The 22,447-nt window shown below is 40.5% G+C and overlaps 2 protein-coding genes across 4 annotated transcripts; one reads left to right on the forward strand and one right to left on the reverse strand.

Annotated features, from left to right (window-relative positions):
* The first annotated feature begins 9,019 nt into the window (after window positions 1–9,019).
* Window positions 9,020–11,394, forward strand: LOC138618971 (endonuclease domain-containing 1 protein). Its single transcript, XM_069695143.1, has 5 exons — window positions 9,020–9,171; window positions 9,263–9,363; window positions 9,617–9,731; window positions 9,950–10,106; window positions 10,716–11,394. The coding sequence occupies exons 1-5, from the start codon at window positions 9,076–9,078 to the stop codon at window positions 11,105–11,107; spliced, it is 861 nt and encodes a 286-aa protein (XP_069551244.1). The 5' UTR covers window positions 9,020–9,075; the 3' UTR covers window positions 11,108–11,394.
* On the reverse strand, window positions 11,376–22,244 carry LOC138618808 (TRPM8 channel-associated factor homolog). 3 transcript variants are annotated; one of them, XM_069694928.1, is made up of 13 exons: window positions 22,210–22,244; window positions 21,105–21,136; window positions 20,203–20,954; window positions 18,992–19,208; window positions 18,438–18,729; window positions 16,664–16,965; window positions 16,402–16,576; window positions 16,179–16,273; window positions 15,271–15,481; window positions 14,131–14,367; window positions 13,471–13,694; window positions 13,185–13,298; window positions 11,376–13,057 (listed from the first exon to the last, which is right to left on the reverse strand). In XM_069694928.1, exons 3-13 carry the CDS (start codon window positions 20,847–20,849, stop codon window positions 12,815–12,817), a joined length of 2,757 nt encoding a protein of 918 aa, XP_069551029.1. In that variant the 5' UTR covers window positions 20,850–20,954; window positions 21,105–21,136; window positions 22,210–22,244; the 3' UTR covers window positions 11,376–12,814. The 3 variants fall into 3 exon arrangements, with proteins under 3 accessions (XP_069551029.1, XP_069551116.1, XP_069550941.1); XM_069695015.1 differs by lacking the exon at window positions 22,210–22,244 and having other exon boundaries at window positions 20,203–20,868; window positions 21,105–21,441; XM_069694840.1 differs by lacking the exon at window positions 22,210–22,244 and having other exon boundaries at window positions 21,105–21,441.
* Window positions 22,245–22,447: the final 203 nt, after the last annotated feature.

Raw genomic sequence — 22,447 nt, forward strand, 5'->3', positions numbered from 1 at the left:
TTTTTTTTCTTCTCCGCTTCCTTCTACAACACAGAAAACTGAAAACTAGCGCATTCTTGGTTCCTTGGGGGAATATAGGTATTTTTAACAATATGTTCCGAAAAACCAATTCCTCCATCCATCCTTTGGCAGAGCTCCAACCTTATCCAAAATCCTGCACACCACCCCCAGCCCGAGCCATCCTATGCATACAGAGACCCACACAAAAAACTCCTGTGTGTGTGTGTGTGTGTGTGTGTGTTCAGACATGTGTGCACACACTTTCATTTCTCTCTCTCTCTCTATTTCTCTCTCTCTCTCTCTCTCTCTCTCTCTCTCTCTCTCTCTCTCTCTCTCTCTCTCTCTCTCTCTCTCTCACACACACACACACACACACACACACACACACACACACACACACACACACACACACACACACACACACACAGCCTAGAGCCCTCATCTTCTTATGAGCTTCATTACTCTGACCCCGGTCTCCCTTTCATATCTCTGAGGATGTTTATGCTGTGTGTGTATGTGTGTTTTAATACCCAACAGAATACGGGTATGTATATTTATTTAGGCCCAGAGTAAGTAAGTGTGTGTATTTGTGTATACTGTATGTCAGGTTATGAATACTGTACTGTGTGTATGTGTGTGTGTGTGTGTGTGTGTGTGTGTGTGTGTGTGTGTGTGTGTGTGTGTGTGTGTGTGTGTGTGTGTGTATGACTTCCCAGCCAATTACCACATCTCCCAGACAGACTGAGACTGCCTAGGCCCTGCCAGCCAATCGGAGATGGGCTGCGCACTGCCGGGCCGGAGGTGGTTGCTATGGTAACCAGGAGGCCTGTTTGCATGGTGGCTGATGGAAGAGTGATGGATTACAGTAATGGGATGGAGGGAGGGAAGGAGGGAGGAAGATAGGGAAGGAAGGGAGGAAGAAAGAAGGAGAGAGGCATGGGAAGAGGTAAGGATGGGAGGATGAGAGAGAGGGAGACAGAAAGAGAGGAAATGGGGGAGGAGATAAGGGAGGGGTGAGGGGGAGTTAGGAGGAGGAAGGGAGGGAGGGAGGCAGACTCATACATAAAGATATTGGAAATGTATGAATGCATCTGAAATGAAGCGACTTAAAAAGATGAAAAAAGAATGAGAGAAAATGATAAAGGGGGAGTGGGGGAGGAGATGGAGGGGGGTAGAAGATATTGGGAAATTGGGTTGGGGGGTGGGGTGGGGATTGGAGGTTGGAGGGGGGGGCATGCCGTGGTGTGTGATTGAATTCCTCTTTCCTTCTTGTGTCTGGGCTGAGACGTGTGTCTGGCCATCTGTCCTTGGAGCAGACAGAGAGGTAAGTGTGTGGAAAGATGCAGTCTCACCTTTTTGCCTCCTCAGCAGCACTGCAGTCTGTTTGTACAGGAGCCACTTCAATGTGTTTCCACCTGGTCACTGCAACCCGCTCCAACTCAGACTGGAACACGAAGGCCGAGATAATGCACCTCTATAAGTCAGAGGAAACCTTACAGTCGTGCATGTTTAATGCCACGTGATGAATTTTGCTGCGTTGGCAAAACACAAACCAGTATTAAACTCTACTCAAGGACTTTTATTTTTGTGGAGAATCATGTCTCGATGTCTTTTAACAAAGAAATAAAATCAGAGTTTAACAGACTGATTGTTCGCTATTGTGTTGTGTTGACATTGGATTCACTTCCTCATTGTTCCAGACTCCACGGATTCACATATTGCCTGTGTGAAAAGAAAACAACAGTAATTCATAACCAACCATTTTCAAGTATATTTTCTTTTTGTCTAGCTTTCAGCAAAAAAGAAAACACCAATTTGTGTAAAATTATTCATGCACCCTTTACAACAAACTCGTCTTGAACATTTGATAATGGTGAAGAAACAGAAATGACCATGAAACTTTCATGTTTTATGTTTTTTATGTTACACTGGCTCTTAATGTGCACCTTTATCATTTTGTCTCATTCACAGGCAGGCCCTGTTATCCTCTCTTGACAGTTTGCATGCATGACCTGCGATATACTTCCCCATTGTTGTATTTAAAATATATGTATTTTAAATAAATATATATATATAATGTATAGTGTAGTTTTTTGGCGATTTGGCGATTGCTGCTCCATACGTTGTCCTTGAGTTCATTGTTACAGATCAATGACACAACGAATCACCATTGTCATTAGAAGATGTGAAGTGACATCTGTTCCACTTCCACACAATATGATTAGTTGATGCCTTTACTCATGGTGGTAAAAAAATTTGAAAAATCTGCCTCCTTCTGAAACATGCCTCCAAAGTGTAAATACTCTAAAAACGAATAAAAAATTTTTTTTTTTTTTTTTTTTTTTAAATTGATGTGATTAAACACTCCCTAACAGCTAAAAAAAAAAATGTAAACTGAGGTGACATGGTTCATTCAAATCTATTTTCGAAGTGAAAAACTAAATCTACCCCATAGAGTTTTATGTGGGACCCCTCAGATTTTTTCCTGTGTCCCCTTTTGGGTGCCCCAGCTCTCTGGTTGAGAACCACTGGATCAGACCACCAAGAGGTCAAACTCCCTGTTCGGCCTTTAATGAACACACCATTTTAAACTCCTACTGCAGAAATCTTTATTACTATATTTATTATTAATCGGGTTTTTGGAGTGTGGTGCTGCATAAAAATCACTGTTTGCATATTTAGTCAACACAGAAAATCTATTAAATTTAATTATGTTTTACAGGTGGAGTCATTTCTTTAAATTTTCAAGTCCAAAGTGTTGAAACAAAATCATGTTTAGTGAACAAGAAAAGACAAATTTGAACATGAACAAGTGAATTTGTGAACAGTTTGATAAGTTAATCAGTCAAGTGAAAGCTTGGGAACAACAGTGGCCAAGATCAATTTAAATCAAAGGATGTAATTTACTGAACTCATAAGAAGCAAAAGGCGAAAGCACTTGCTCATTCAACAGCCTTTGAACAGATTTTTTTTTTTTTCCTGTCCGACCTAAAGTCTCTCACATATGCAGTTTTCCTGTTGAACCACACTCAGCTTCCTCTCTTCAACAGACAGTGTCTGAAGATGCTTTTGAGTCAAGGATTAGGCTAAATCTGTGTCTGGGGAACCCAACTCCCTGTGATCTTTCCAAGCGACAAAGCGCTATTCAAGTCAATTAAAGATGCAGTCCACTAAAATTAACTTCTGGGACAAATCAAAAACATAAAAGACCTCGCTAAAAATCCGTCATAACAGCAGCTCAGTACCTGCTCTTTTCATTCAGTGTCATTTTTAATGATTATCTGCCACGCGCCTCGCTTTGAAGGCAGCTTTGAAGTCATCTATTGAGACAAATCTGTAATTTACTTGTTTTAAGTGTTGATAACACAGCCCATCAATGATTGGATCAGCAGTCAACAAAAACAAATATTTTCCAGGTGGACACACACTTGAATAATCTGGAATGAAGTAGTGTTCAAAAGAAGAAACACACTTCAAAGGTTCAACTTGAAATCACAATTCAACACTGCAACCTAGAGGCAGAGTTTGGCAACAACAGCAGAGGTGCAGCAAATAAATAAAAAGAAAGTCATTTAATCAATATGCTGCAGAAAAGGAGGGATTCTCACTAATAATTGATAAGAAAAAGAAAAACATAAAGGTCTAGTCGAATTGCTGTAAAGGAAAAACTGCCTCATTTTTCTGTTTTATATGTTTGGTTCAAGTGCAATTTATTTATTGTCTTTTATGTGCTGCTGCACTTCAAACAACAGCTAACAAAGGGTATACAGTATTGGTCAAATGCTGCAGGTTCTGTCCCCTTTTTTAAAAATCCTCATCTGAGTCCTTCTCTTCTCTGGATGTTTACACTATTTACATCTGAAATCATATACAGTAGAAAGACAAACACTATGGGTCATTAATTACTATATTGATTTGGTTTTCTGAATAATAAAGCAACTACACTGAGCAAACAGTTATAACATTGTGTACTGTCACGTAACGTCGTGCAGTCATTTGCTGTGAGATTTACACTGATCGTTTAATGTGAAAAATGAATGTCAGCAGAGTAATGGGAAAATACAGGCCTGATTAAATAAGTCACTTTATCTTATCAATAATGTTTTTCTGTTTTCTTTGGCATCCACCAGCCTATGTGGATTTAGTCCAAAATTATTTTTACTCAGCTCTCAGTGTCCACTTTAACCTGAGAGGACTTTAAGGACTGACAGACACAAACTTTACAAATGACATTAAAATGAATTTAGTAGCTCAGAAACTGGAATAAACGTACACAAATACAGTAGAGCTGAACTAAACCGAACACTTGACACTTGTACAATTCAGATTCTCTCTGAAAAGACACAAGTGTCTGAAAATTCAAATATCCTTCAAAAACAATGGCACTTCTCTAATATAAATATATGAATACATGTATTTCCTTTCAACTGCAGTAGGACTGAAGGTTTCTGTGCACTGTGTATACTCTGATATTTTCACATTTATATTTCCACATCATAGAGAGAGGATGGTCATATTACAGAGTATGTCATGTGCTTACAGTGAGCAATTAAGTATATTTCATTGTCATACTGCACACATTATTTAACATCATAACTAACATAAAGAGAAGGGAAGATTGTGTATTTCACATTTGGTCAGATCATAAATTGGTGACACTAATCTTGGATGTCCTTGGATGCTGATTGTAAAGATCTTCTGTGCTGTTGAAGATGTGTGTAAAGCCTCCACGTTTTATAACTTGTTCTTTGCAGCAATATTAAAGCATCGTCTGCTGTCAATCAGCATTTTTAACTAATGCATGTGAACACAAGGATTCCTTCAAAGTCTTCACCACATATGTGATATAACAGACATGGCTGTTAACTGTGACTTGACTGTTGGAAGAAGCATACAACAGCGAGATGGTAATTCTAGTTTTCTATGTTTTCATTTCGTCAATCAATTCATGGTAGGGTTTGAAAATGATCAGAAAATATCACAATGACCCAAAAGTGTCCACCATGTTTGCTTTGTCAAACCAGCAATAGAAAAATATTATACAAAAAAAAAAAAAATTAAATGAAATTATTAAGAGATAAGGCAGAAGAGAAAAATGAATGAATGGTTATCAGTAGATTTGGAAGTGAATGCCAATGCTGCAATTATATTCAATAATACGTGAATCGAATTTTAATTGAAATTCAGGTTTAATGTGCAAATACTTTAATTTACTTTAATATGTGAAGTAATAATACAGTAAATGTAGTCGACTAAAAAGTACGATATTCCCCTCAGAGATGTAGTGGACTATACAGTGGAAGCCCTTTCTACCCACCGCCCCCAGCCGGCCGCCAACCAGCGACCAGCCCGTCTGGGGCGTATCTGCTCTCCACTGGAAACGCTCCCATTTATTCAATTGCGAGACGTGACCATAAGGTGACGCTTCCTTCACAAAAACATCATTCACATAAACCGTTGTGTGACGGCACACAGAACTGACCTCAAAGATAAGAACAGATCCAAAACTGGCTGAACCTGACAAACACTGAGGACAGTAATAATTGAAATAATTCCATTATAAAGACAGATCAAACGTCTGCAGAGTGAGAGCTTATCTTGACTCATTTCTTCACTGACTTTCAAACTCCTTTCACGAAAGAATATGTCACGAAGTCCCGATCGCTTTCATGAAGCCTACCGAAAGAAAACATATTAACAGCGGGACATCCTCTGTCTGATGATGCTGGTTGCTTCGATGTGTCGACTTTTCAGGCTAATGTATTATATAATTATGATTATAATATGCGTTAGTTGCTTCAGGCAAAGGATGAGTTTATTGTATGTCGGGCATGAACAATAATCATGATTTAAAAAAAAAAAAAAAGTATAGATTACAGCGGGTTTATGCGGTTGTTGCCGAGACAAACTTGTGAATTGTATCCTCACTGAGTTTGCATATGTTTGACCCGTCATTAAAATGTGATCTTCTGCCAGAAACTGACCGTCGTTCATGGGAGCGCGCTCAGCCTGTTAAAGCAGTACAGCCAGTGTCTACATGTCTGCAGCTGCTTTCATTGAGATCTAACCCCAATAACGTGGAAATACACGTTACTTTATACCCATGATAATAGCAAAGGATGTCTTTGTGAAGCTCTCCGGGTTCTTTTGACCGAATTTTCACAATTGTGGACGAAGAAGTATTTGCAATATTGCGAATTTTCATATGCATTTACATGAAGATATACGCCGCTTTCCGTGATTTTGTGTTTGGTATGTTTCATCATTTTTGACTATTAGACTAATTGATTGTAGTTAATTAAAAGAGGCGATATAAAATAAAGAGGTAACCTTTAACACAATAACCATGAGGACTGGTTTGACCTTCTCTGTGCCCTAGATAATAACTAATCCGGTCGTTTTTAGTCTATTTATAGCAAAAACAAGGTTATATTATGTTGGACAGATCATAGCTCAGCCTGTTTTTTTTTTTTTTTACCTGCTGAAATACTTTGAAAGACCCAATATTACCAAAAATAAAATAATGCAGTTTTTTTTTTTAATGCAGTGATTTCAACTCCTCCCTGTTCACTGAAAGGTTGTTTCTGCCTCAAAGTGCCTTGATATAAATGAGTAGAGTTATATTAGACAGATTATAGCTCAGTCAGTCCTTTTTACCTGCTAAAATACTTTTAAAGGGCCAATATAACTAAATATGGCAGTTTTTCACCTGCCAAAAAGTGATTTCAGTTCCTGCCTGTTCACTGAAAGGCTGTTTCTGCCTGAAAGTGCCTTGATTTCACTCATTACAGTTATATTAGGCTGATTATAACTCACTCAGTCCAATTTTTGGCAGGTGAAAAACTGCCATATTTGCATATCACTGCTTGCAGTTTTAATTTTATATTGCCTCTTTTAATTAATTACAATCAATTAGTCTAATAGTCAAAAATGATGAAACATACCAAACACATAATCATGGAAAGCAGCGTATATCTTCATGTAAATGCATGTGAAAATTAGCATTATTGCAAATGCTTCTTTGTCCAGAATTGTGAAAATTCGGTCAAAAGAACCCGTAGAGTTTCACAAAGACAATCTTTGCTAATATCATGGATATAAAGTAACGTGTATTTCCACGTTATTGGGGTTAGATCTCAATGAAAGCAGGTGCAGACATGAAGACACTGGCTGTACTGCTTTAACAGGCTGAGCGCGCTCCCATGAACGACAGTCAATATCTGGCAGGAGATCACATTTTGGCACGACACCGAGCGCAAAACAGGAACTCATTCAAGCCATTGAGACCTTTTGGGAGACGAGAGTGACACAAGATTTCTGCAACAGACTGATTAAAGGTTTGGCCAGCTTTATATGACCTTTATTTATGACCTTTATTTAACCAGGTAAAATCAATTGAGAACCAATTCTCATTTACAATGATGACCTGTCAGCACAGTCCAATCTCCAAAGCTTTATCAGACTGGTTGTAAAAGAGTATGTAAGTATAAAATAGCATGGAAAGGAAACAACCCAATACCGCTTATTCAGTAAAATAAGAGTCTTCTAAACACTTTAACCCAGCAGAGTGGGTTATATGAAGAAGTTGAATCCACTTTTGTATATCTAAGTTTTGTTCTCAAAGAAGACAATTTTGCGAGAGATCGATAGGAGATTTAACTCAAGGGTGGATGTGTTGAACAACTGGACAATTGATGACCCAAATATAATATTTTGGAGCATGTCATGTTTTAATTTTGGTAAGTGTACGTAAGAACAAGCCTCCAGTCTGCTGATGTTTCAGGAGGCAGATCTGTTTACGAGCAGCTGGATGACTGCTCCGTCACTGAACCTGTTCTCTGAGGGCACACAGAGCAACTTTAAAGCATGGATTCTCTCAGGAGTTCTCACATTTAGTTTTGTGTTGGGTGAAGTTAGATAACTGGGAGGAGTCCACATGTGAGGTTCAAACGAAGCTGGTGCTGAGATCGTGGGAAAAGCAGCACATGAAGAGATATCTCAGTGTTACCTAACCAGGAGCAGGTTGTGGGAAATTGTGAGTGAGTCTGTCAAAAGCACATGTTATAAATATTTTAGGAGGTGATCATGAGATCAAATAACCACAATGAAAATTAAAGCATTTATAGCTACAGTGTCTTATCTCACCATCACCAAAGCGCTGCGACTTCCTGTATGACTTACAGTAACAGTACAATGATCTGGTTTCCCAGGAATCGGACAGGAGCTAAAAATAGTCAACCATGTATTGGAAATATGCTTGATTTCATAGAGTGTTAGTTTAATGCTTTAAAACCAGAAGAAGACGAAGTACTCAGATCTTTTACTTGAATAAACACAGTGTAAAAATATTGTGTTAAGTAAAAGACAAATTTTACTTCTTAAAAATACATTTAAAAAGTAAAAGTACTGATTATTCAGAACCGACAACTTTAGAATAATGTATTAGTGATTATTGACATGATCATGCGGTGCTGGGGTGGGCCTCATTTTAAATAAATAATGGGTAACTTTTTTTAATTATAGGGACCAATAAAATCTTATCTTAACATTTATCAAAGTTTTTCTAGAGAAGTCAAAGTAAGTAGCAGAAAATGTATCTCAAAATTGTACAGTATTTGGATTACATGAAGTGTTGTCATCGTGATAACACATCGATGTCCTCTTCATATGCAGGATGTTGTCACATATCCTCCATAAATTATATTCCACTGGTGCTAATTTTAGCATTTCTTTATCATTGTTCCATTTTTACACACCCACTCACGCCGACATCGCAATATGTGGTTGCCAAATCCTGCCTCATCCCATGCAAACATTACATGTTAACTAACAGGAGTTCAGGTACGAGGAGAGGACAAACTGGGGGAGAGGTGGTGAGCAGAGGTCATATAAAAGTCAGTTTCTTCAGGGAAAACTGTAGCGACAGACGGGTGCACCAGTAGGTGAGTGGAAATACACACACACAAACACAGATGGCTCAAACAAACTGATCCTCCTGAGCTGTGAAAGTCGAGCTCTTCACCACACACTGCCCTGTTAAATAAAACTCTACTATTTGTTTTTAATTTAATTCTAATGGACTCTTTATCCAGAATGGACCCCTTGGAAACTTTATGCGCTCTTCTCCTGCTCCTTTTTTCTGTTCATGCAGATGTTGTGGAACGTTTTGAGGTTTGCGTTCTCTTCTCAGTTCATTCACACACTTAAGTAACTTTAAATGTGTGCATTGTGTAGGAGGTTCACTTGTGTTATTTTGTGGCAGGATGTGCCGGACTGTGTGAAGTACTTTTATAAAGAGAAGGTGCCGGAGTGGGGGGCCTCTACATCCGGTGCTGCCCGTCTCTGTCAGCGCTTTGTCAACAGGTAATTAATGGGCAGAAATAATACTTTACACCTGCATGCTACAGTATACGCAGCACTATAATGTAATCATCTAAGGGTAGTTAGATGGCTCTTTATATACGGTATCTTTTCCATACACCTTTATTTAAATCTCAGAAAATCTGTCTGATCTAATATTGCAACTAATATTTTTTAGCACTGTTTCCTTGGTCCTCGTTTTCCATAGCAGCACCTATAGTCTCCCAATCACTATTGTTAACCTTTGCACCATCAGATACCACTTTGCCACCCTGTATGACACCAACCATCGCATTGCTGTTTACTCTGCCTACCAATTCCAGCCCAGCAACGGAGGTGGCAGGGAGAGAAGGTGGTTTGTGGAGCCTCAGGTTGGTACTGTATGTACTGTCTGAGTGCAGTATTTAATGTGCTCACAATAATCAGAATGGGTGTTATACAAAGGTATGGAGAGCTCTAAGGCATTTAATGTGCTGTTTTTGTTCTTTTGGATGAGTTTGGATTGTAAGGACTGAGCCATTTGCATCATGGATTGTCATCATTTAAACCGTTTGCACATTAATATCTCAGAGTTTCTCATGTGCCCCAGCTGGTAAATATGTCCTGGCAAGCAGAGATGAAGGATGGCTACTGGCTGGGGAAGGACCACCCTGGGGTCTACCTTGGAGAGAGACAAGCTCTGAATGAAGACTACACTCACTCTGGCTTCGACCGTGGTCACCTCAACCCCAACGGACACCACGCAGGTAGTGGAGGTTGAACATGGCTGTTTTTTGGGAGCAGAGACAGCAGGTGGCACTACAGTACTTGAGAGCTCTGATGCAATGCATTGATTATTGCAATCTAAAATGTAGAGCAGGATTCTCCTGCTTCATCATGCACCATTCGAAATCACCTACATGTCTTTTGAGTTAGTTCATTATGAACTAATATAAAGTAAACAAATGTATGATAACCATCAGGCATATCCAGCAAATTCATCATAAAATTGATATTAGGAGAAAATTTGAAATTTGCACACACAATATATCTATTTTTTGGGGGCTCAAGTTTCTGAGATAGATTATGTCTTTAAGAATACTGTTCTGAGACACATTAAGGAAAAGAGACAGCATTTTCTGTGCTTTGCAGCCACGCTTCACATTCATCTGTAACACAAAAGCATGGAAAGTATTACTTTATGATTTCTGAATCACAGTTTGCAGATGGGATGTTTGTTGTCATTGCAGCCTCTAGGCTGGGTACAACCAGAGAAATATGGTGTACAGCAAGCAATATCTTCAAGATTACTTTTGCAATGTATTTACACCTTGTAATTGTGGCTCCAACTAATCAGTCACTCCTCTCTCTGGCAGTTCCCGGTCGCAACGCCACTTTCACCCTGACCAATGTGGTTCCTCAGAACCCCAAGATGAACCAGAATGCCTGGAGGATCCACGAGTCCCAGCTCACTGACCTTTTCCGTGACAAGTGCTCGAAGGCCTTCGTGCTGGTTGGTGCCGTCCCCTCGGCAGACAACTGGATCGTCAAAAACAACGTGAAGCGAGTCAACATCCCCGACTATCTGTGGAATGCCTACTGCTGTGTGGACAACAATGACAGGCCCGTCCAGAGTGGCGCTGCCACAGTCAGGAACACGGAGGAGAACCGGGTGGAGAAGCTCTCTCTGGACAAACTGGGAGAGTTCCTGCAGCAGTTCTCCAATCAACCAGTAGGGGAGCTGTTTTACAACAACTGCAGCGAGTAAAGGATTAGCTAAAGGATTAGCATAGGATGATGAAAAAAGAATTTCAGGTCCTACTACTGCTACTACTTAAATTTTTAGCTTTTAATTTTTTTTTATATTTGGATAAATACCAGAACATATTTTTGGTATGGATTCAGTTGCAGGAATATAATAAACAAATGTTTCACTTTGTTGTCAGCATGGTGTTTGTTACCATTTAACAGCTTTAAGACTAATGAATTCCTTATTCCGCCCCTCCCTAAACACTGATTAGATGATTAAAACAGGCTGACGATTAAAAACAGGCTTTTTATTGGAGTCTTTTTCATTGGCAGTAAAGACAGATATCAACATAATTAAGTGAAAACCATGAAGTGTCAGTCTTATCGACAAAGCTTGAATCACTGACTGTAATAATGCAGTCTGGGAATGAATAAAGAAATTACACAAATTTTCTTGTCTTATCAAAAAGATGAGCCACAACTTTCAGAGTTACAGTATGAAGTGTTTTTCTCTCCATAGAAATAAACTAAAATATAACTTATTCATGACACTGACAGTTTGAGTGTTTATTATTTAATTTGCAACCTACAAGATAGTTTTGCATTTACTTGATACTTCAACAGGAAAGCAGGAGTGCGTCAATAAATCAGAACAACAACCGGAGGGACAATTTCAGTGAATAAAATGAAGACAATAAGAGGAGGGAGATCAGTCATCCAGCCCAGTCAATGAGGCTATTGAGGTCGAGATCAGTGGAAAAATCATTAATCAACCGACAGAATGGACTTCAAAATCTACCTGTCAACACTGTATACCAGTACCACATAGTATACGTGTTAGTTAGTACACGTGTACCATACGTGTTAGTTAGTCACAGTCAGGGTGTACCCTGTGTGACTGGACAAGAAACCTGTTCATCAGTTGGCACAAAACACTTTGTGGGTGTGGCGCCTGAAATAATGCATTTAGACAAATGTCTGATAGTGTCTTTATTTCTGGAGGACACCTACTGAGACAATTTTGTTATTTTCCATTGACAGTAATCAAATATCAGTGCAGTAAAATTACAGACGTGTCTTTTTATAAAGCCCAGCTGGCTTATTGTTTCTCAGTACAGTAAGAATTGAAACAAGCCCCTGTGTGAGGCAGCAGTTACAGTTCAAGAGCCAAGTACAGGTTAAGAAGCAGAATCAAGTAGCTCTGAGTCAATGAGAGCTGACCGACCGCTGCAGAAGTATTGATGGCGAAGGTTCAGATGAAACAGATCTCACTGTCAGAGAGTCTTGGTAGCTGAATGATTTAAGCACATGCAACGGAACTGCACTGTGTCTGGTTTGATGCCAGCTGAGGACCTGTGTGATTTGTCATATCCTCTGTCTCATCTCATATTTTGTGTCAGCCCCTTCACTACCAACTGTCCAATAAAAGCAAAAATGAATCCCCAAAAAAGGATAAAAAAAAAAACAACAACAACCAAATAAATAAGTAAAAACCTCACTGTTAAGGAATCTTAAAAGTCTAGTCTACCTGACAGAAACTTTTGGTTTTTGGTATTTTGGTTCTTAAATATTTAGCTGTATTTCCACCACTAAGATAACGATAATCAATTTCAAATCAAAAATGTGTATCTAGTCATTATTGCAGCAAAACAGAGACAAAGTATTGTAACTTACTTCCCGTTAATATAGTTTTAAAATATGTCTCTGGTCTTTAATCTGCAGTACTTTAGTTGTACTGGACCATGGGGTGATCACTCCAGGCAGGCAGACTGGAGAGTTTCTCCTCAGTGGCTGTGTCTATGGGCCAACCCCAGGCATTAAAGAACCCAGTCAGGTTCATCTCCACGGTCTGGGAGAAAGTCTCAGCATACAGGTTCATCTTTCTTTTGTTGTCTTCAGGAAAGCTGCTCATGCTGTGGTAGGCAGCAAACACCTTCTTGAAGGCATCCCAGCCAAACTTGTCCTGGAGCTACATCGAAGGAGAACAAAGGAAAATCTGAAAATAAATTCTTTGGTTTTTTTTATCCTGCATTGTTGCTATCTGAGTATGTTCCTTCACTCCAATGTGATTTCAGCTCAGAGCGTTATTCTCTCACCTGCATATACGTCTCCAGGGCCACCCACGTATCCCAGGAGCTGAAATTCTTGCCACCCTTAGCGTACTCCTCCGCTCGCTTGTTTCGGTTTTCTAAAGTCATAGCTGGATGAGCCTGCAGTGAACAACATGAAATGAGTCTGTGAAATACTGTAATCCCAGTGAAAAGCTAAACATTCTCTGGTCATAGGATAAAAGAAGAAGAGTTGTCTTTCACGTGAAGCAACACGACCTTAGACTTGACCTCTCTAACCGTTGGTTTCAAAGACACAACAGATTTACTCCACCTGTGCTCTTTTGATCCCCAGCACCATCTCATGCACATACACGGACCACAAGTTGCATGTGCACTCTGTGGTGTGAGACGGGAACTCCCAGCAGCCTCTCTGCTGGTTGTGTCCCAGCTCGTGGATCGGGCCCCACAGGCCTGCAGTCTTAGCATGCTGAATGCTGACCAGCTGAGCTGCTGTGGACTTGTGCGTCATGATGGGATAACCTGCGTGCATCCAACCTGGAAGACATGGGAATGCAAACAGTGGTGTAGTAATTGCTTTTGTAGAGAAACATAGAACACGCATATCCAATCATAGCAGAGAACAAAACACAAGCTGCATATTAGCGAGGGCTGTTATAGAACTCCTCATTTATTTACTTATTCTATTTCATGATGCAGTCTGCACCGGATATCATGAAGGTTCAGGTAATGTATTTTTAATATCCAGTGTATTGTATGCACTTTACACACAGTCGTAGCACTAAGCATTTGGTGAGGCATTTGGGATTTGTTGAAACTCTCAATTGGTATAAATGTCAATGGCTCTATGACAGACTGGTCCATGTTGCCCTGCCTGTCACTTAGCATGAGATGGGACAGGGTTCATGTCCTTGAAACTTTCAACAGGATAAGAAAATAAGAGGCAGGTGTAAACAGATACAAACAAACTTACCATGCGAAATCTGCACATCCGCTACAAAACGCTCTTTGCGAGGAAATTTGTGCGGTATGACAGCCAGGTCGGCTATGGCCTTCATGATGTCATTCCAATGCACCGCCAACTCATCGGGGCGCTCCAGGTTCCGAACGACATCTGACGGCACGGTGAGGATGATGTTGTCAAACTCCAACTCCGCCCACGGTGAAGGAGCCGTGCGCAGCGAGGACCATTCGGCTGCTGTTGTCACACCTGAAAAGAACAAATGAATGGGTGGATTTGAAACGGAACAAACGATTATAATTTTATTATCTTGTTAAATGTCCCATTACAGGAAGAGTACTTCAAAATCTACATCTCCAAGAAGAAATCTTCATAATAAGGAATCATTTGTACCTTAAGTGCTCGATTCATTGAGGATATTATACAGTAATACAGAAACACAGTCAGTAGCCAGATTGCAAACAGGTCCATTAAAAACATGCATTTTATATAAATTAATTGTCCAAAAAGGCCTGTGGTTTTATAGATTTTACACAATGTGTTACATCTGCAGTATTACTGGCCAAGACTTGTAAACACACTCTGAACTATGAAATGGTGGTGGTGCAGTAGCCCTGATTAAGCAAACCATGTGAGCTATTTAAGAAGAACACTTAAACCAGTGACTCTGAACAGGTCCAGCTGCAGGACCCACATTTATGAGCCTCTCATCAACAAAAAAAGTGAAACAACAAGTTCTACAAAATCCAACTGAATACAAATGCAGTCCTAGCTTGAATTAGAGGTATACATGCTTTTCAAACAAATTTAATCGGGGGATGCTCATCAAGTTTCAAGAATCTACATTGAAATGCATGAAATAAAAAGTCAGATTTATCAAATCCTGACCACTGGTGTGATGACTTCAGTTTTGGTCTTTACTATAATGACAACATGGGCAGAAAACGGCTGTAGCACACACACTGCACAAGAAGACATGTATCCTTAAAAAAAAAAAAAAAAAAAAAAAGCACAGCATTAGATATCTCTACAGACTTCAAAATAAAAGTATAGTTGTTTTTTTCACACAAATTTGCAACCTACTGAAAATAGCCCCCAAAATAACCATATTTATCTCCTATTACACAGACCATCCACGCAGCACAGACTCACCAGATTTATAATATGGTGCAGGTACAGCCATCTGTACGGTGGCCTCCACCCCTTCCACCTGTGTTTTGGGTGGGGCCACCAGGTAGATGAGTCCCCCCCACAGGTTCCACACCTGCATCATCTCTGAGGTGACAGGAAATCGCTCATGAACACACGGTGCTCTCTTCAACTCTGTGGCCTTCAGATGATCTGTTTGACAGCCGATCTGAATCTGAGGACACATTGAATATGTGTTACTGCTTCGTAAGTATGGTATGTACCATAAATAAAAGGATGCGAGGCTGGAAAGATGGATAAGTGGATGTTACATTGACAGCTGTGCATGACTCAGTGACTTGTAGTGTCTGACACAAAGTAGTTTTTATTTCCTGGATTTGGGGATTTTGAAGAAAATTACACCCGAGCATTAAAGAGCAAGTGGATCGGGACTCTGCAAAGAAGCTTTCCAGATGTCTTGGTGACATTTTGTTCCCTGGGGATTTGCACTTAAAAAGCCAGGCCAGGCCTGCAGAGGGTTAGGACAGATAATGGGGTCAGAGTTGGGTCATCGCAGGCAGTCCACCCTGACCTAGTTGTTGGTGTGATTTTGCTGCTGCCACTGGTAGATCTCTGCTGTCAGCGGGGTCTGAGATTGTCACAGGGGTGGGGATAAGACTGATTTAAATAGTGGGTTGTGCTGCCATTCCTTTAATATTGACAGCCACCGCAGAGGGTCTGCTGCCACCACACGGGGTGGGACAGATGTTGGGTTTGGGCTGATCCACTAAATGAAACAGGCCCTGTCTGTAAATGCTTTGGGACCTGTTGCAGTTGGATGAGGTAAGACTAGGATTGATATTAGGGGTTTGGACCACCACATTATCAGAAAGGCAATGCAGTCATTCATTATTTGATTTCGTGTACAGTACCTTCCATCCCTTGTTGACAATCCCTGGTGGAATGGAAATGTAGGTCTTCATACCGGGAGAGAGGTAGAGACCTGAACTGATCCACTCATCCTTTCCTGATATATACAAACACACACGCACACAGTACAGATATTACTGCAACACACTGACTCCTGCTGTGCATACCAAATATGTAGTGTTCACATATTGCACGCATGTTGAAGTCATGACAATGAGATCTGACCTGCTGTATTAACATTAATTTTGATAATGTGGTTGTAGACAACTGGCATCAGTGGGTTATGCTTGATGAGATAGGGCAGGAGGGCATCAGGGTCCGGGCACACCTTATACACCTCAACCCCCACGCTGAGGAGGAGGTGGTCTTTGGGGCTCTTCACAGGGCAGCTGTCACTCACCTTGAAAGAAAAAGACGTTCCTCTAACACATCTGACAGCTGTGGTATAATGACTGATGAAGAACAGAAAAATGTTTGGTCTTCTTACCTGCGGCAGGCCCGACCTCATTAGGATGTGAGTGAGCGTGGACACCACCTGTGTGTAGGAGGAGCAGTCGTGAGCCTTCATGTGCAGGTAGTTGGCGCAGTCGCTGCCCAGCTTTTTAAGACACTCCTCCTCGTGCTTGTTAAGTTCTTCACCCGCATTTACGTGACCAGCGAAGCGGTGCAGAAGGTGCCGGAAGTGGTAGGTGTCCTTGATGGCCTGGCTGGGTATCGGCGCCTTGAATACACCTGCTTTGATTGTTGCCGCCAACAGGCTCAAGCCCATTTTGTTCAGGATCTTGTTCCCTGAAAGACATTACAGCAAATCTGACTTTCTCTACTGTGTTTGTGGATTAAAAAGACACTACTAGTATTTTTTAGTTTGACCAAGCTTAAAAGTGAATTTGATACTCAGCATTTTATAAATCTCATGCAGTTCTGCTAAATATATAACACAGTCACCTATCATTAACACACAAGTATGCTCCTTGGTATATCTTGTGCCTCTGGATATTTTCTTGTGCGTAAATCCTGTAATTCCCCACTTGCCCTCTCGATGTCCTCAGTGCCTGCCTGACATCCTCACCAACTGTGGTTCACATGATTAATTATCTTCCCTTGTGTGGCTGCTGTTCATGTACAGAAGATTACAAGTTACCAAATATACTGCACATTCCCTGTTGCATTCACCTTTGACAGTATCTCTTGTGTGTCCCGTCAGTTTTCGTCCCAAATGTTTTAGTTTCAGTTTAGTTTTGCACGTTCAGGGCTGCTTTCCTGCTTTGAGGGTTACACACTATCTTAGCCACACAACGCTGACATCTGACTTCATGAAGTAACTTAATGTTTTCTGGAAATCTGCACAAAAAACATTCACGCTCGGGGAAAAGTTTTGTGCACATTTGTTTTAGATGATGTGCCACCACCAAGCCGCTTTCTTGGTATTTTCTGGTGAATTCCTTAATATTGCCTTTCCCTGATCCTCCAAGCCCGCTTCCTGTTTTCGTGCAGGGGAACATTGTGCCTGTTTCCTCAGCCACCCACCCAGACTGGTTTCACTTGCATATTCTGAGCAATGTAGCTCCTAGTGCCTAAAAAAACTATGGATTATGGGAAAACAAAAGAGAACACCAGATGTACAGTAAAGGCCATGATCAGGCTGTAAAATGCTGGGGAAAAAAACAAAACTATGCTTCATATTTCCCTTGGAGGAGGACATATTCTTTATATTTCTTTCAGTTTTACAATGTGGTTCAGGTCTCATATTTTCAGATCCTTCTTCTTCTTGTGAGTGTCATTTGTGGGTATTGTCTTGGTTTGGTCCTCCATTATCCAGCTCTACTGTCTCTGTTTCCAAACTACATTTAACCAATACATTAAAACGTTACCCTGAATCTGCTCTGCAGCATTTAAGTCTGCACTGTTGTGAGGATCCTTGCAGCCTGGTTCCTCTCAGTCCTGGCAGTGCTGTTCTGTGCTGTCTGAAATATTTCCCTCTTCCCTGAAACACTCCCCATCATTTCCTCTCAAAGTCTAGCTGCCAGTCGAAGCAGCAGGTTACCAGGAGAGTTTTATTTCTCTCTGTGGCTGCCTGGTACTCCCTTTCACTCTTCTTCACTTCTATGACCAGTTGTTTTAACATCATTTAAATGCTGGTATCATTGAATTGAGAGGTGACCAAAGCCAGGCAGGTGAAAGTCATATTATCAGGACCAGAACCAGCCAGATCTCCAGCCTCCCACTCCGTAATGTTATCAGATTCTTATGGTGCATCGTACCTGCGAAGTCTGTCAGTGGGTTTTGTCCATGGTGTGTCTGGGCCCAGTACCAGGCATGTCCACCAATCACCAGGCCTCCCCCCTCTGCGACAAATTGTACAATTTCCTCCATGTGGTCGTTGGTGTACGCCGTGCTCACAAAAACACTGAGGTCGTCCCTGAATTTGCTAATCTCACACTTCATCCCTGACTTGCTGAGAGCTTGGAAGGCTTGATCCTGCACTGCACCAACAACCCCGTTACGGCCTTCATCCAACCAATGAAGGGCGTTGGTCCAAAATGGAAGCATTGACTGCAATAAAAGGAATTATTGCAGTAAGTTAGTTCCATAAAAAGATCCGCACACATTTAGTTTTTAGCACACTGCAGACAGCTTGGCCAGAAGTTTAACGTGTAACAACATAAGAATGGAAAATAACCATATTTACTGTCCAAATTAAATCATGCTCTGTATGAAATATCAAGGCTTGTACTGGCACAATATGAGCTGGTTGTTATATGTTCATATGGACTTATTTAAGCTTCCTTAAACCAGTATTGAAGATTGACTCTACCTCTAGTCTCAGAAGTCCTTCATGTGTAACCACGATGACCCGTCCCTGCCCGTAGTAGGCTCCGGCCAAGAACGCCTGTCCTTCGTCTGTTGTTCCGATGGGAAAGGTTAGCGGGCCGTGGACCAGAACCTCCGAAGCTAAAATTCCAGGCGGGATTTCAAACTGTGAAACCCCCTTGAGTAAGAACTCCAAGTCATCCTCAAAATCCTTCCCTATTCTGTATTTGAAAGGAGGAAGAGGCAGAGGGCAGCTCAGTGTGGATGTGTTTTAACCAAACAACAGTTATTTGGACAGTGATTACATCCATTTATTTTGATATGATTAGAATAGGAAAATTATTTGCTATACACGATAATCTCTCATATTTATTATAGCCTGACTGAAACAGGATTTTTGGGGCTGATAAGGAGTAAAAAAAAATAATTCTGATACGATATGTCGGACGATGTCTTTGCATATATCCTATATATGTAGTATTTGTAAACCAGCTCCGTATCATGCCAAAGCAGGTAATGCTCCCATCAGTCCACCACAACATACAGCTTTAGTGTCATGTTTGGCCTTGCATAGGCCTTGACCCTGGTCATACATGCGTGTACTTCTCACATTTAGGCGAAGCAAAGTGGACTGATAGGTGAATTTCACACTTTGGTGGGATACCAAGCAAATATGGACACTAATTTTTTGCAATTATCCCTCAAAAGTTGTTATCGAACACTTTTGACACGTAACATAGATATGAAATAGAGGTGGGATATTTTACAGTTTATTATCCACACTGACATCAGTGCATTGAAACAGTAAATTTGACTGGGAATATAATAAATGCAGATAAATGCATAAACACAAATAAAACAATTTATAATTTTATTAATTAAATAAATTAAAACTTTTATAAACAAATTTAAGTATATTTTTCCCCACAAGGTTCTGGAAATTTTTTTTTTCATAATGGTGCCAATATATATGCTGATACCAATAGATTTATGGTCATAATCATGGTCATTATTGAGTTTATATTAGTTGGGCTCTCATATTTATTATAATAAATAAATAAAAAAAATTGTAAATGGCTTTAATGATAAAGTAAACATTTAAATGTGAATAAAGCTATCTTAATAAGGAGGGCCAATTCTGTGGAGATGTTTTCAGATCTGCAAAGTGGAACCTTTCTAAGTGTGCAGTAAAAGAGAAATAGAGGATACACTCACAGTCCAGCCATCCAGGAGGACGGGATCTGAGGGTAGACAGGCAGGTTCTCTCCCTCACAGTGATGGTCAGAGAAGTAGATCCCCGCCACACCAGCCACCTTATTCCCTCCAAACTGAAGCAGTGTGTTCTCCTTCGGGTGATCTGCAGCCCAGCTCCATGCCTGTCCCGCTATCAGTACTCCTCCTCCTGCTTTCAGGAAAGCCACCAGATCCTTTGCGTCAGCACCGACACTGTAGGCATCTGTCACATACACACCAACCCCCAGTTTGTCATGAAAGGCCCCCACAACTTCTGCTTGGAAGCTGGACTTTCTGAGGTTATCAGCAACCGCCTTGACGTTTTTGTGCACCCCGACAGACAGGTTGTCAGATCCATCTCCTCGCAGCCAGGTCAGAGCGTTCTCTACCAGAGCAGGAACGGTGGTCAGGTAGCCCTCGTGACCCAGGACCACGATCCGCCCACGTCCATATAGAGAGGCGGCCATCAGGACCTGGCCTTGGCTGTTCATCGCTAAAGGAAAGGCATGGTCTCCAATCAGCACCAGGTCACTGGGAACGCAGGAGCCACGCAGGTTCAGCTCTCTCAGGCCTCTCAACAGGGAGGAGTAGGCCGTTTCATGGATGTTTTGGGTGGAGTGGTTGGACATGATGTGAAGGGTTTATACTCTGCAGATTAGTGAAGAAGGTGGAGGGCAGGATGGCAAACAAAGATTAATTGCGTTAGCACATAAAGTGGTGTCAGTCAGGCTGTCCTGTGGGAACAGAAAGAAAGGTGACAGTGATTAAAACATAAAATGAAAGTACAACTGATAAGTTTCACTTTATGGTAATGATCCAAGAATTCAAAGGTTTTCATGAAAAAGCAAACACTTTTTAAAAGCACAAAGTGATTTTAATTTTACCTGAAAGTTAAATTGTCCTTCTCGCGGTATATCTAGACTCCAGCACGACAGGTTTTCAGACAGGTTTCAAGAACACGATCAGCCAGGAGGGAAGAAAGAATGTAAATGAGAGCAGGAGAGGGAGTGCGTACTTCAGGGGAAAGATAATAAGAGGAGGAACTTCAGAGAGGAGAGCCCAGCAACAGGTTGTCAATGATGAGCCTTTATAAAACATTAGTGACGACACCTGTGTGTCAACATTCTCCGTGTGTGAGCTTTTCTAATTACACATGCAATTATGGACCAGGATACACCCTAACTGAGACTGTGGAAAACCTGCTTATCATGTAGGCTTGGGTCAATATCTCATGATGTTGGGAACACAACAGAACACTTAAATATACACATCTATTTCTGTTTATTAGTTGTTATATAGCTATGTTTTGCTTGTTTGACTTTGTGATGTACTCTGGTTTGAAAAGATTAACTAGTGTTTGTGTATGTATAGTAGCAACACAGAGAGACATATAAACAGTATGTTTGAAGTGAAATCATGAGAAAGGTATATCCCAAATTGGTATTGTTTTGATCTAGTTTCACAAAAACCTACAAATTAAACTCCATTAAACGTGTATTATTAAATAAATTAACTTAAAAAGTGAAAAGATATCAAGCCACCAGACGCAGCCATATTGACCAAGTGTATCATTTGTAATTGTGAAAAACGCAACCTCCAAGTTCTAATGTCTGCTGATGTGGACTTATATCAGTATTTCTTCTGTTTACATTTTTTTTATAAAAACTTTTGAATGTAACATGTTACATTTTAACAGTAGCTCTGTCACTAAAACAAACAGGTACACTTGCATAAAAAAAAGTTTCACTTACACAACTAAGTTATCCTCTAAAACTGTTTGTGAGATGAAGCACAGGTAAAGGTGCCGAACATAAATCTCTTCGTGCTTCTACTAAATTAGAAAATTAGAGTGCATATAAGCATCCAAGGTACACATACGTATAAACTCGAGATTTCCTATTTTTTTTTATTCTCTATTTCCGCATAGTTGGTTGTTGGTCTCGTGTGTCTGACTGGGTGGAGGATCAAACAATAAAAACAGTGACTCACCCTCTACTGTCCTGCGCAACATTCAAAACCTAAACTGCACAAGAAAAAAAAAAAGTACAAAAAAAAAAAAAAAAAAAAAAGTGTTTTTAAAAAGGAATCTAATTTACCAATACGCTTTCTTATAAATGACTAGAGTCAACAAATAAATAGTTTAAATATATTAAACGATTTGAATTGGTGCGTTCGTAGGTAGCATCCCGTCAAGTCCGGGCGGAAACTTTATGGGGAGCACGTTTCC

Source organism: Brachyistius frenatus, unplaced genomic scaffold (assembly GCF_029030835.1).
Source record: "Brachyistius frenatus isolate BFR_SWC_R1_liver_20210118 unplaced genomic scaffold, ASM2903083v1 Contig_1, whole genome shotgun sequence".
In the NCBI taxonomy this organism is placed as follows: Eukaryota; Metazoa; Chordata; class Actinopteri; family Embiotocidae; genus Brachyistius; species Brachyistius frenatus.

What these genes read in the sequence shown, in the direction of transcription:
- LOC138618971 (XM_069695143.1), top strand. Translation starts at nt 9,076, where the DNA reads ATGGACTCTTTATCCAGAATGGACCCCTTGGAAACTTTATGCGCTCTT. An exon ending in TGTCAGCGCTTTGTCAACAG is followed by an intron (nt 9,364 to 9,616) that starts GTAATTAATGGG and finishes TTGCACCATCAG; the next exon opens with ATACCACTTTGCCACCCTGT. An exon ending in GGTGGTTTGTGGAGCCTCAG is followed by an intron (nt 9,732 to 9,949) that starts GTTGGTACTGTA and finishes CATGTGCCCCAG; the next exon opens with CTGGTAAATATGTCCTGGCA.
- LOC138618808 (XM_069694928.1), bottom strand. Translation starts at nt 20,849, where the DNA reads ATGTCCAACCACTCCACCCAAAACATCCATGAAACGGCCTACTCCTCC. An exon ending in AAGGACTTCTGAGACTAGAG is followed by an intron (nt 18,730 to 18,991) that starts GTAGAGTCAATC and finishes CTTTTATTGCAG; the next exon opens with TCAATGCTTCCATTTTGGAC. An exon ending in TGCACCATATTATAAATCTG is followed by an intron (nt 14,368 to 15,270) that starts GTGAGTCTGTGC and finishes TGTTCTTTTCAG; the next exon opens with GTGTGACAACAGCAGCCGAA.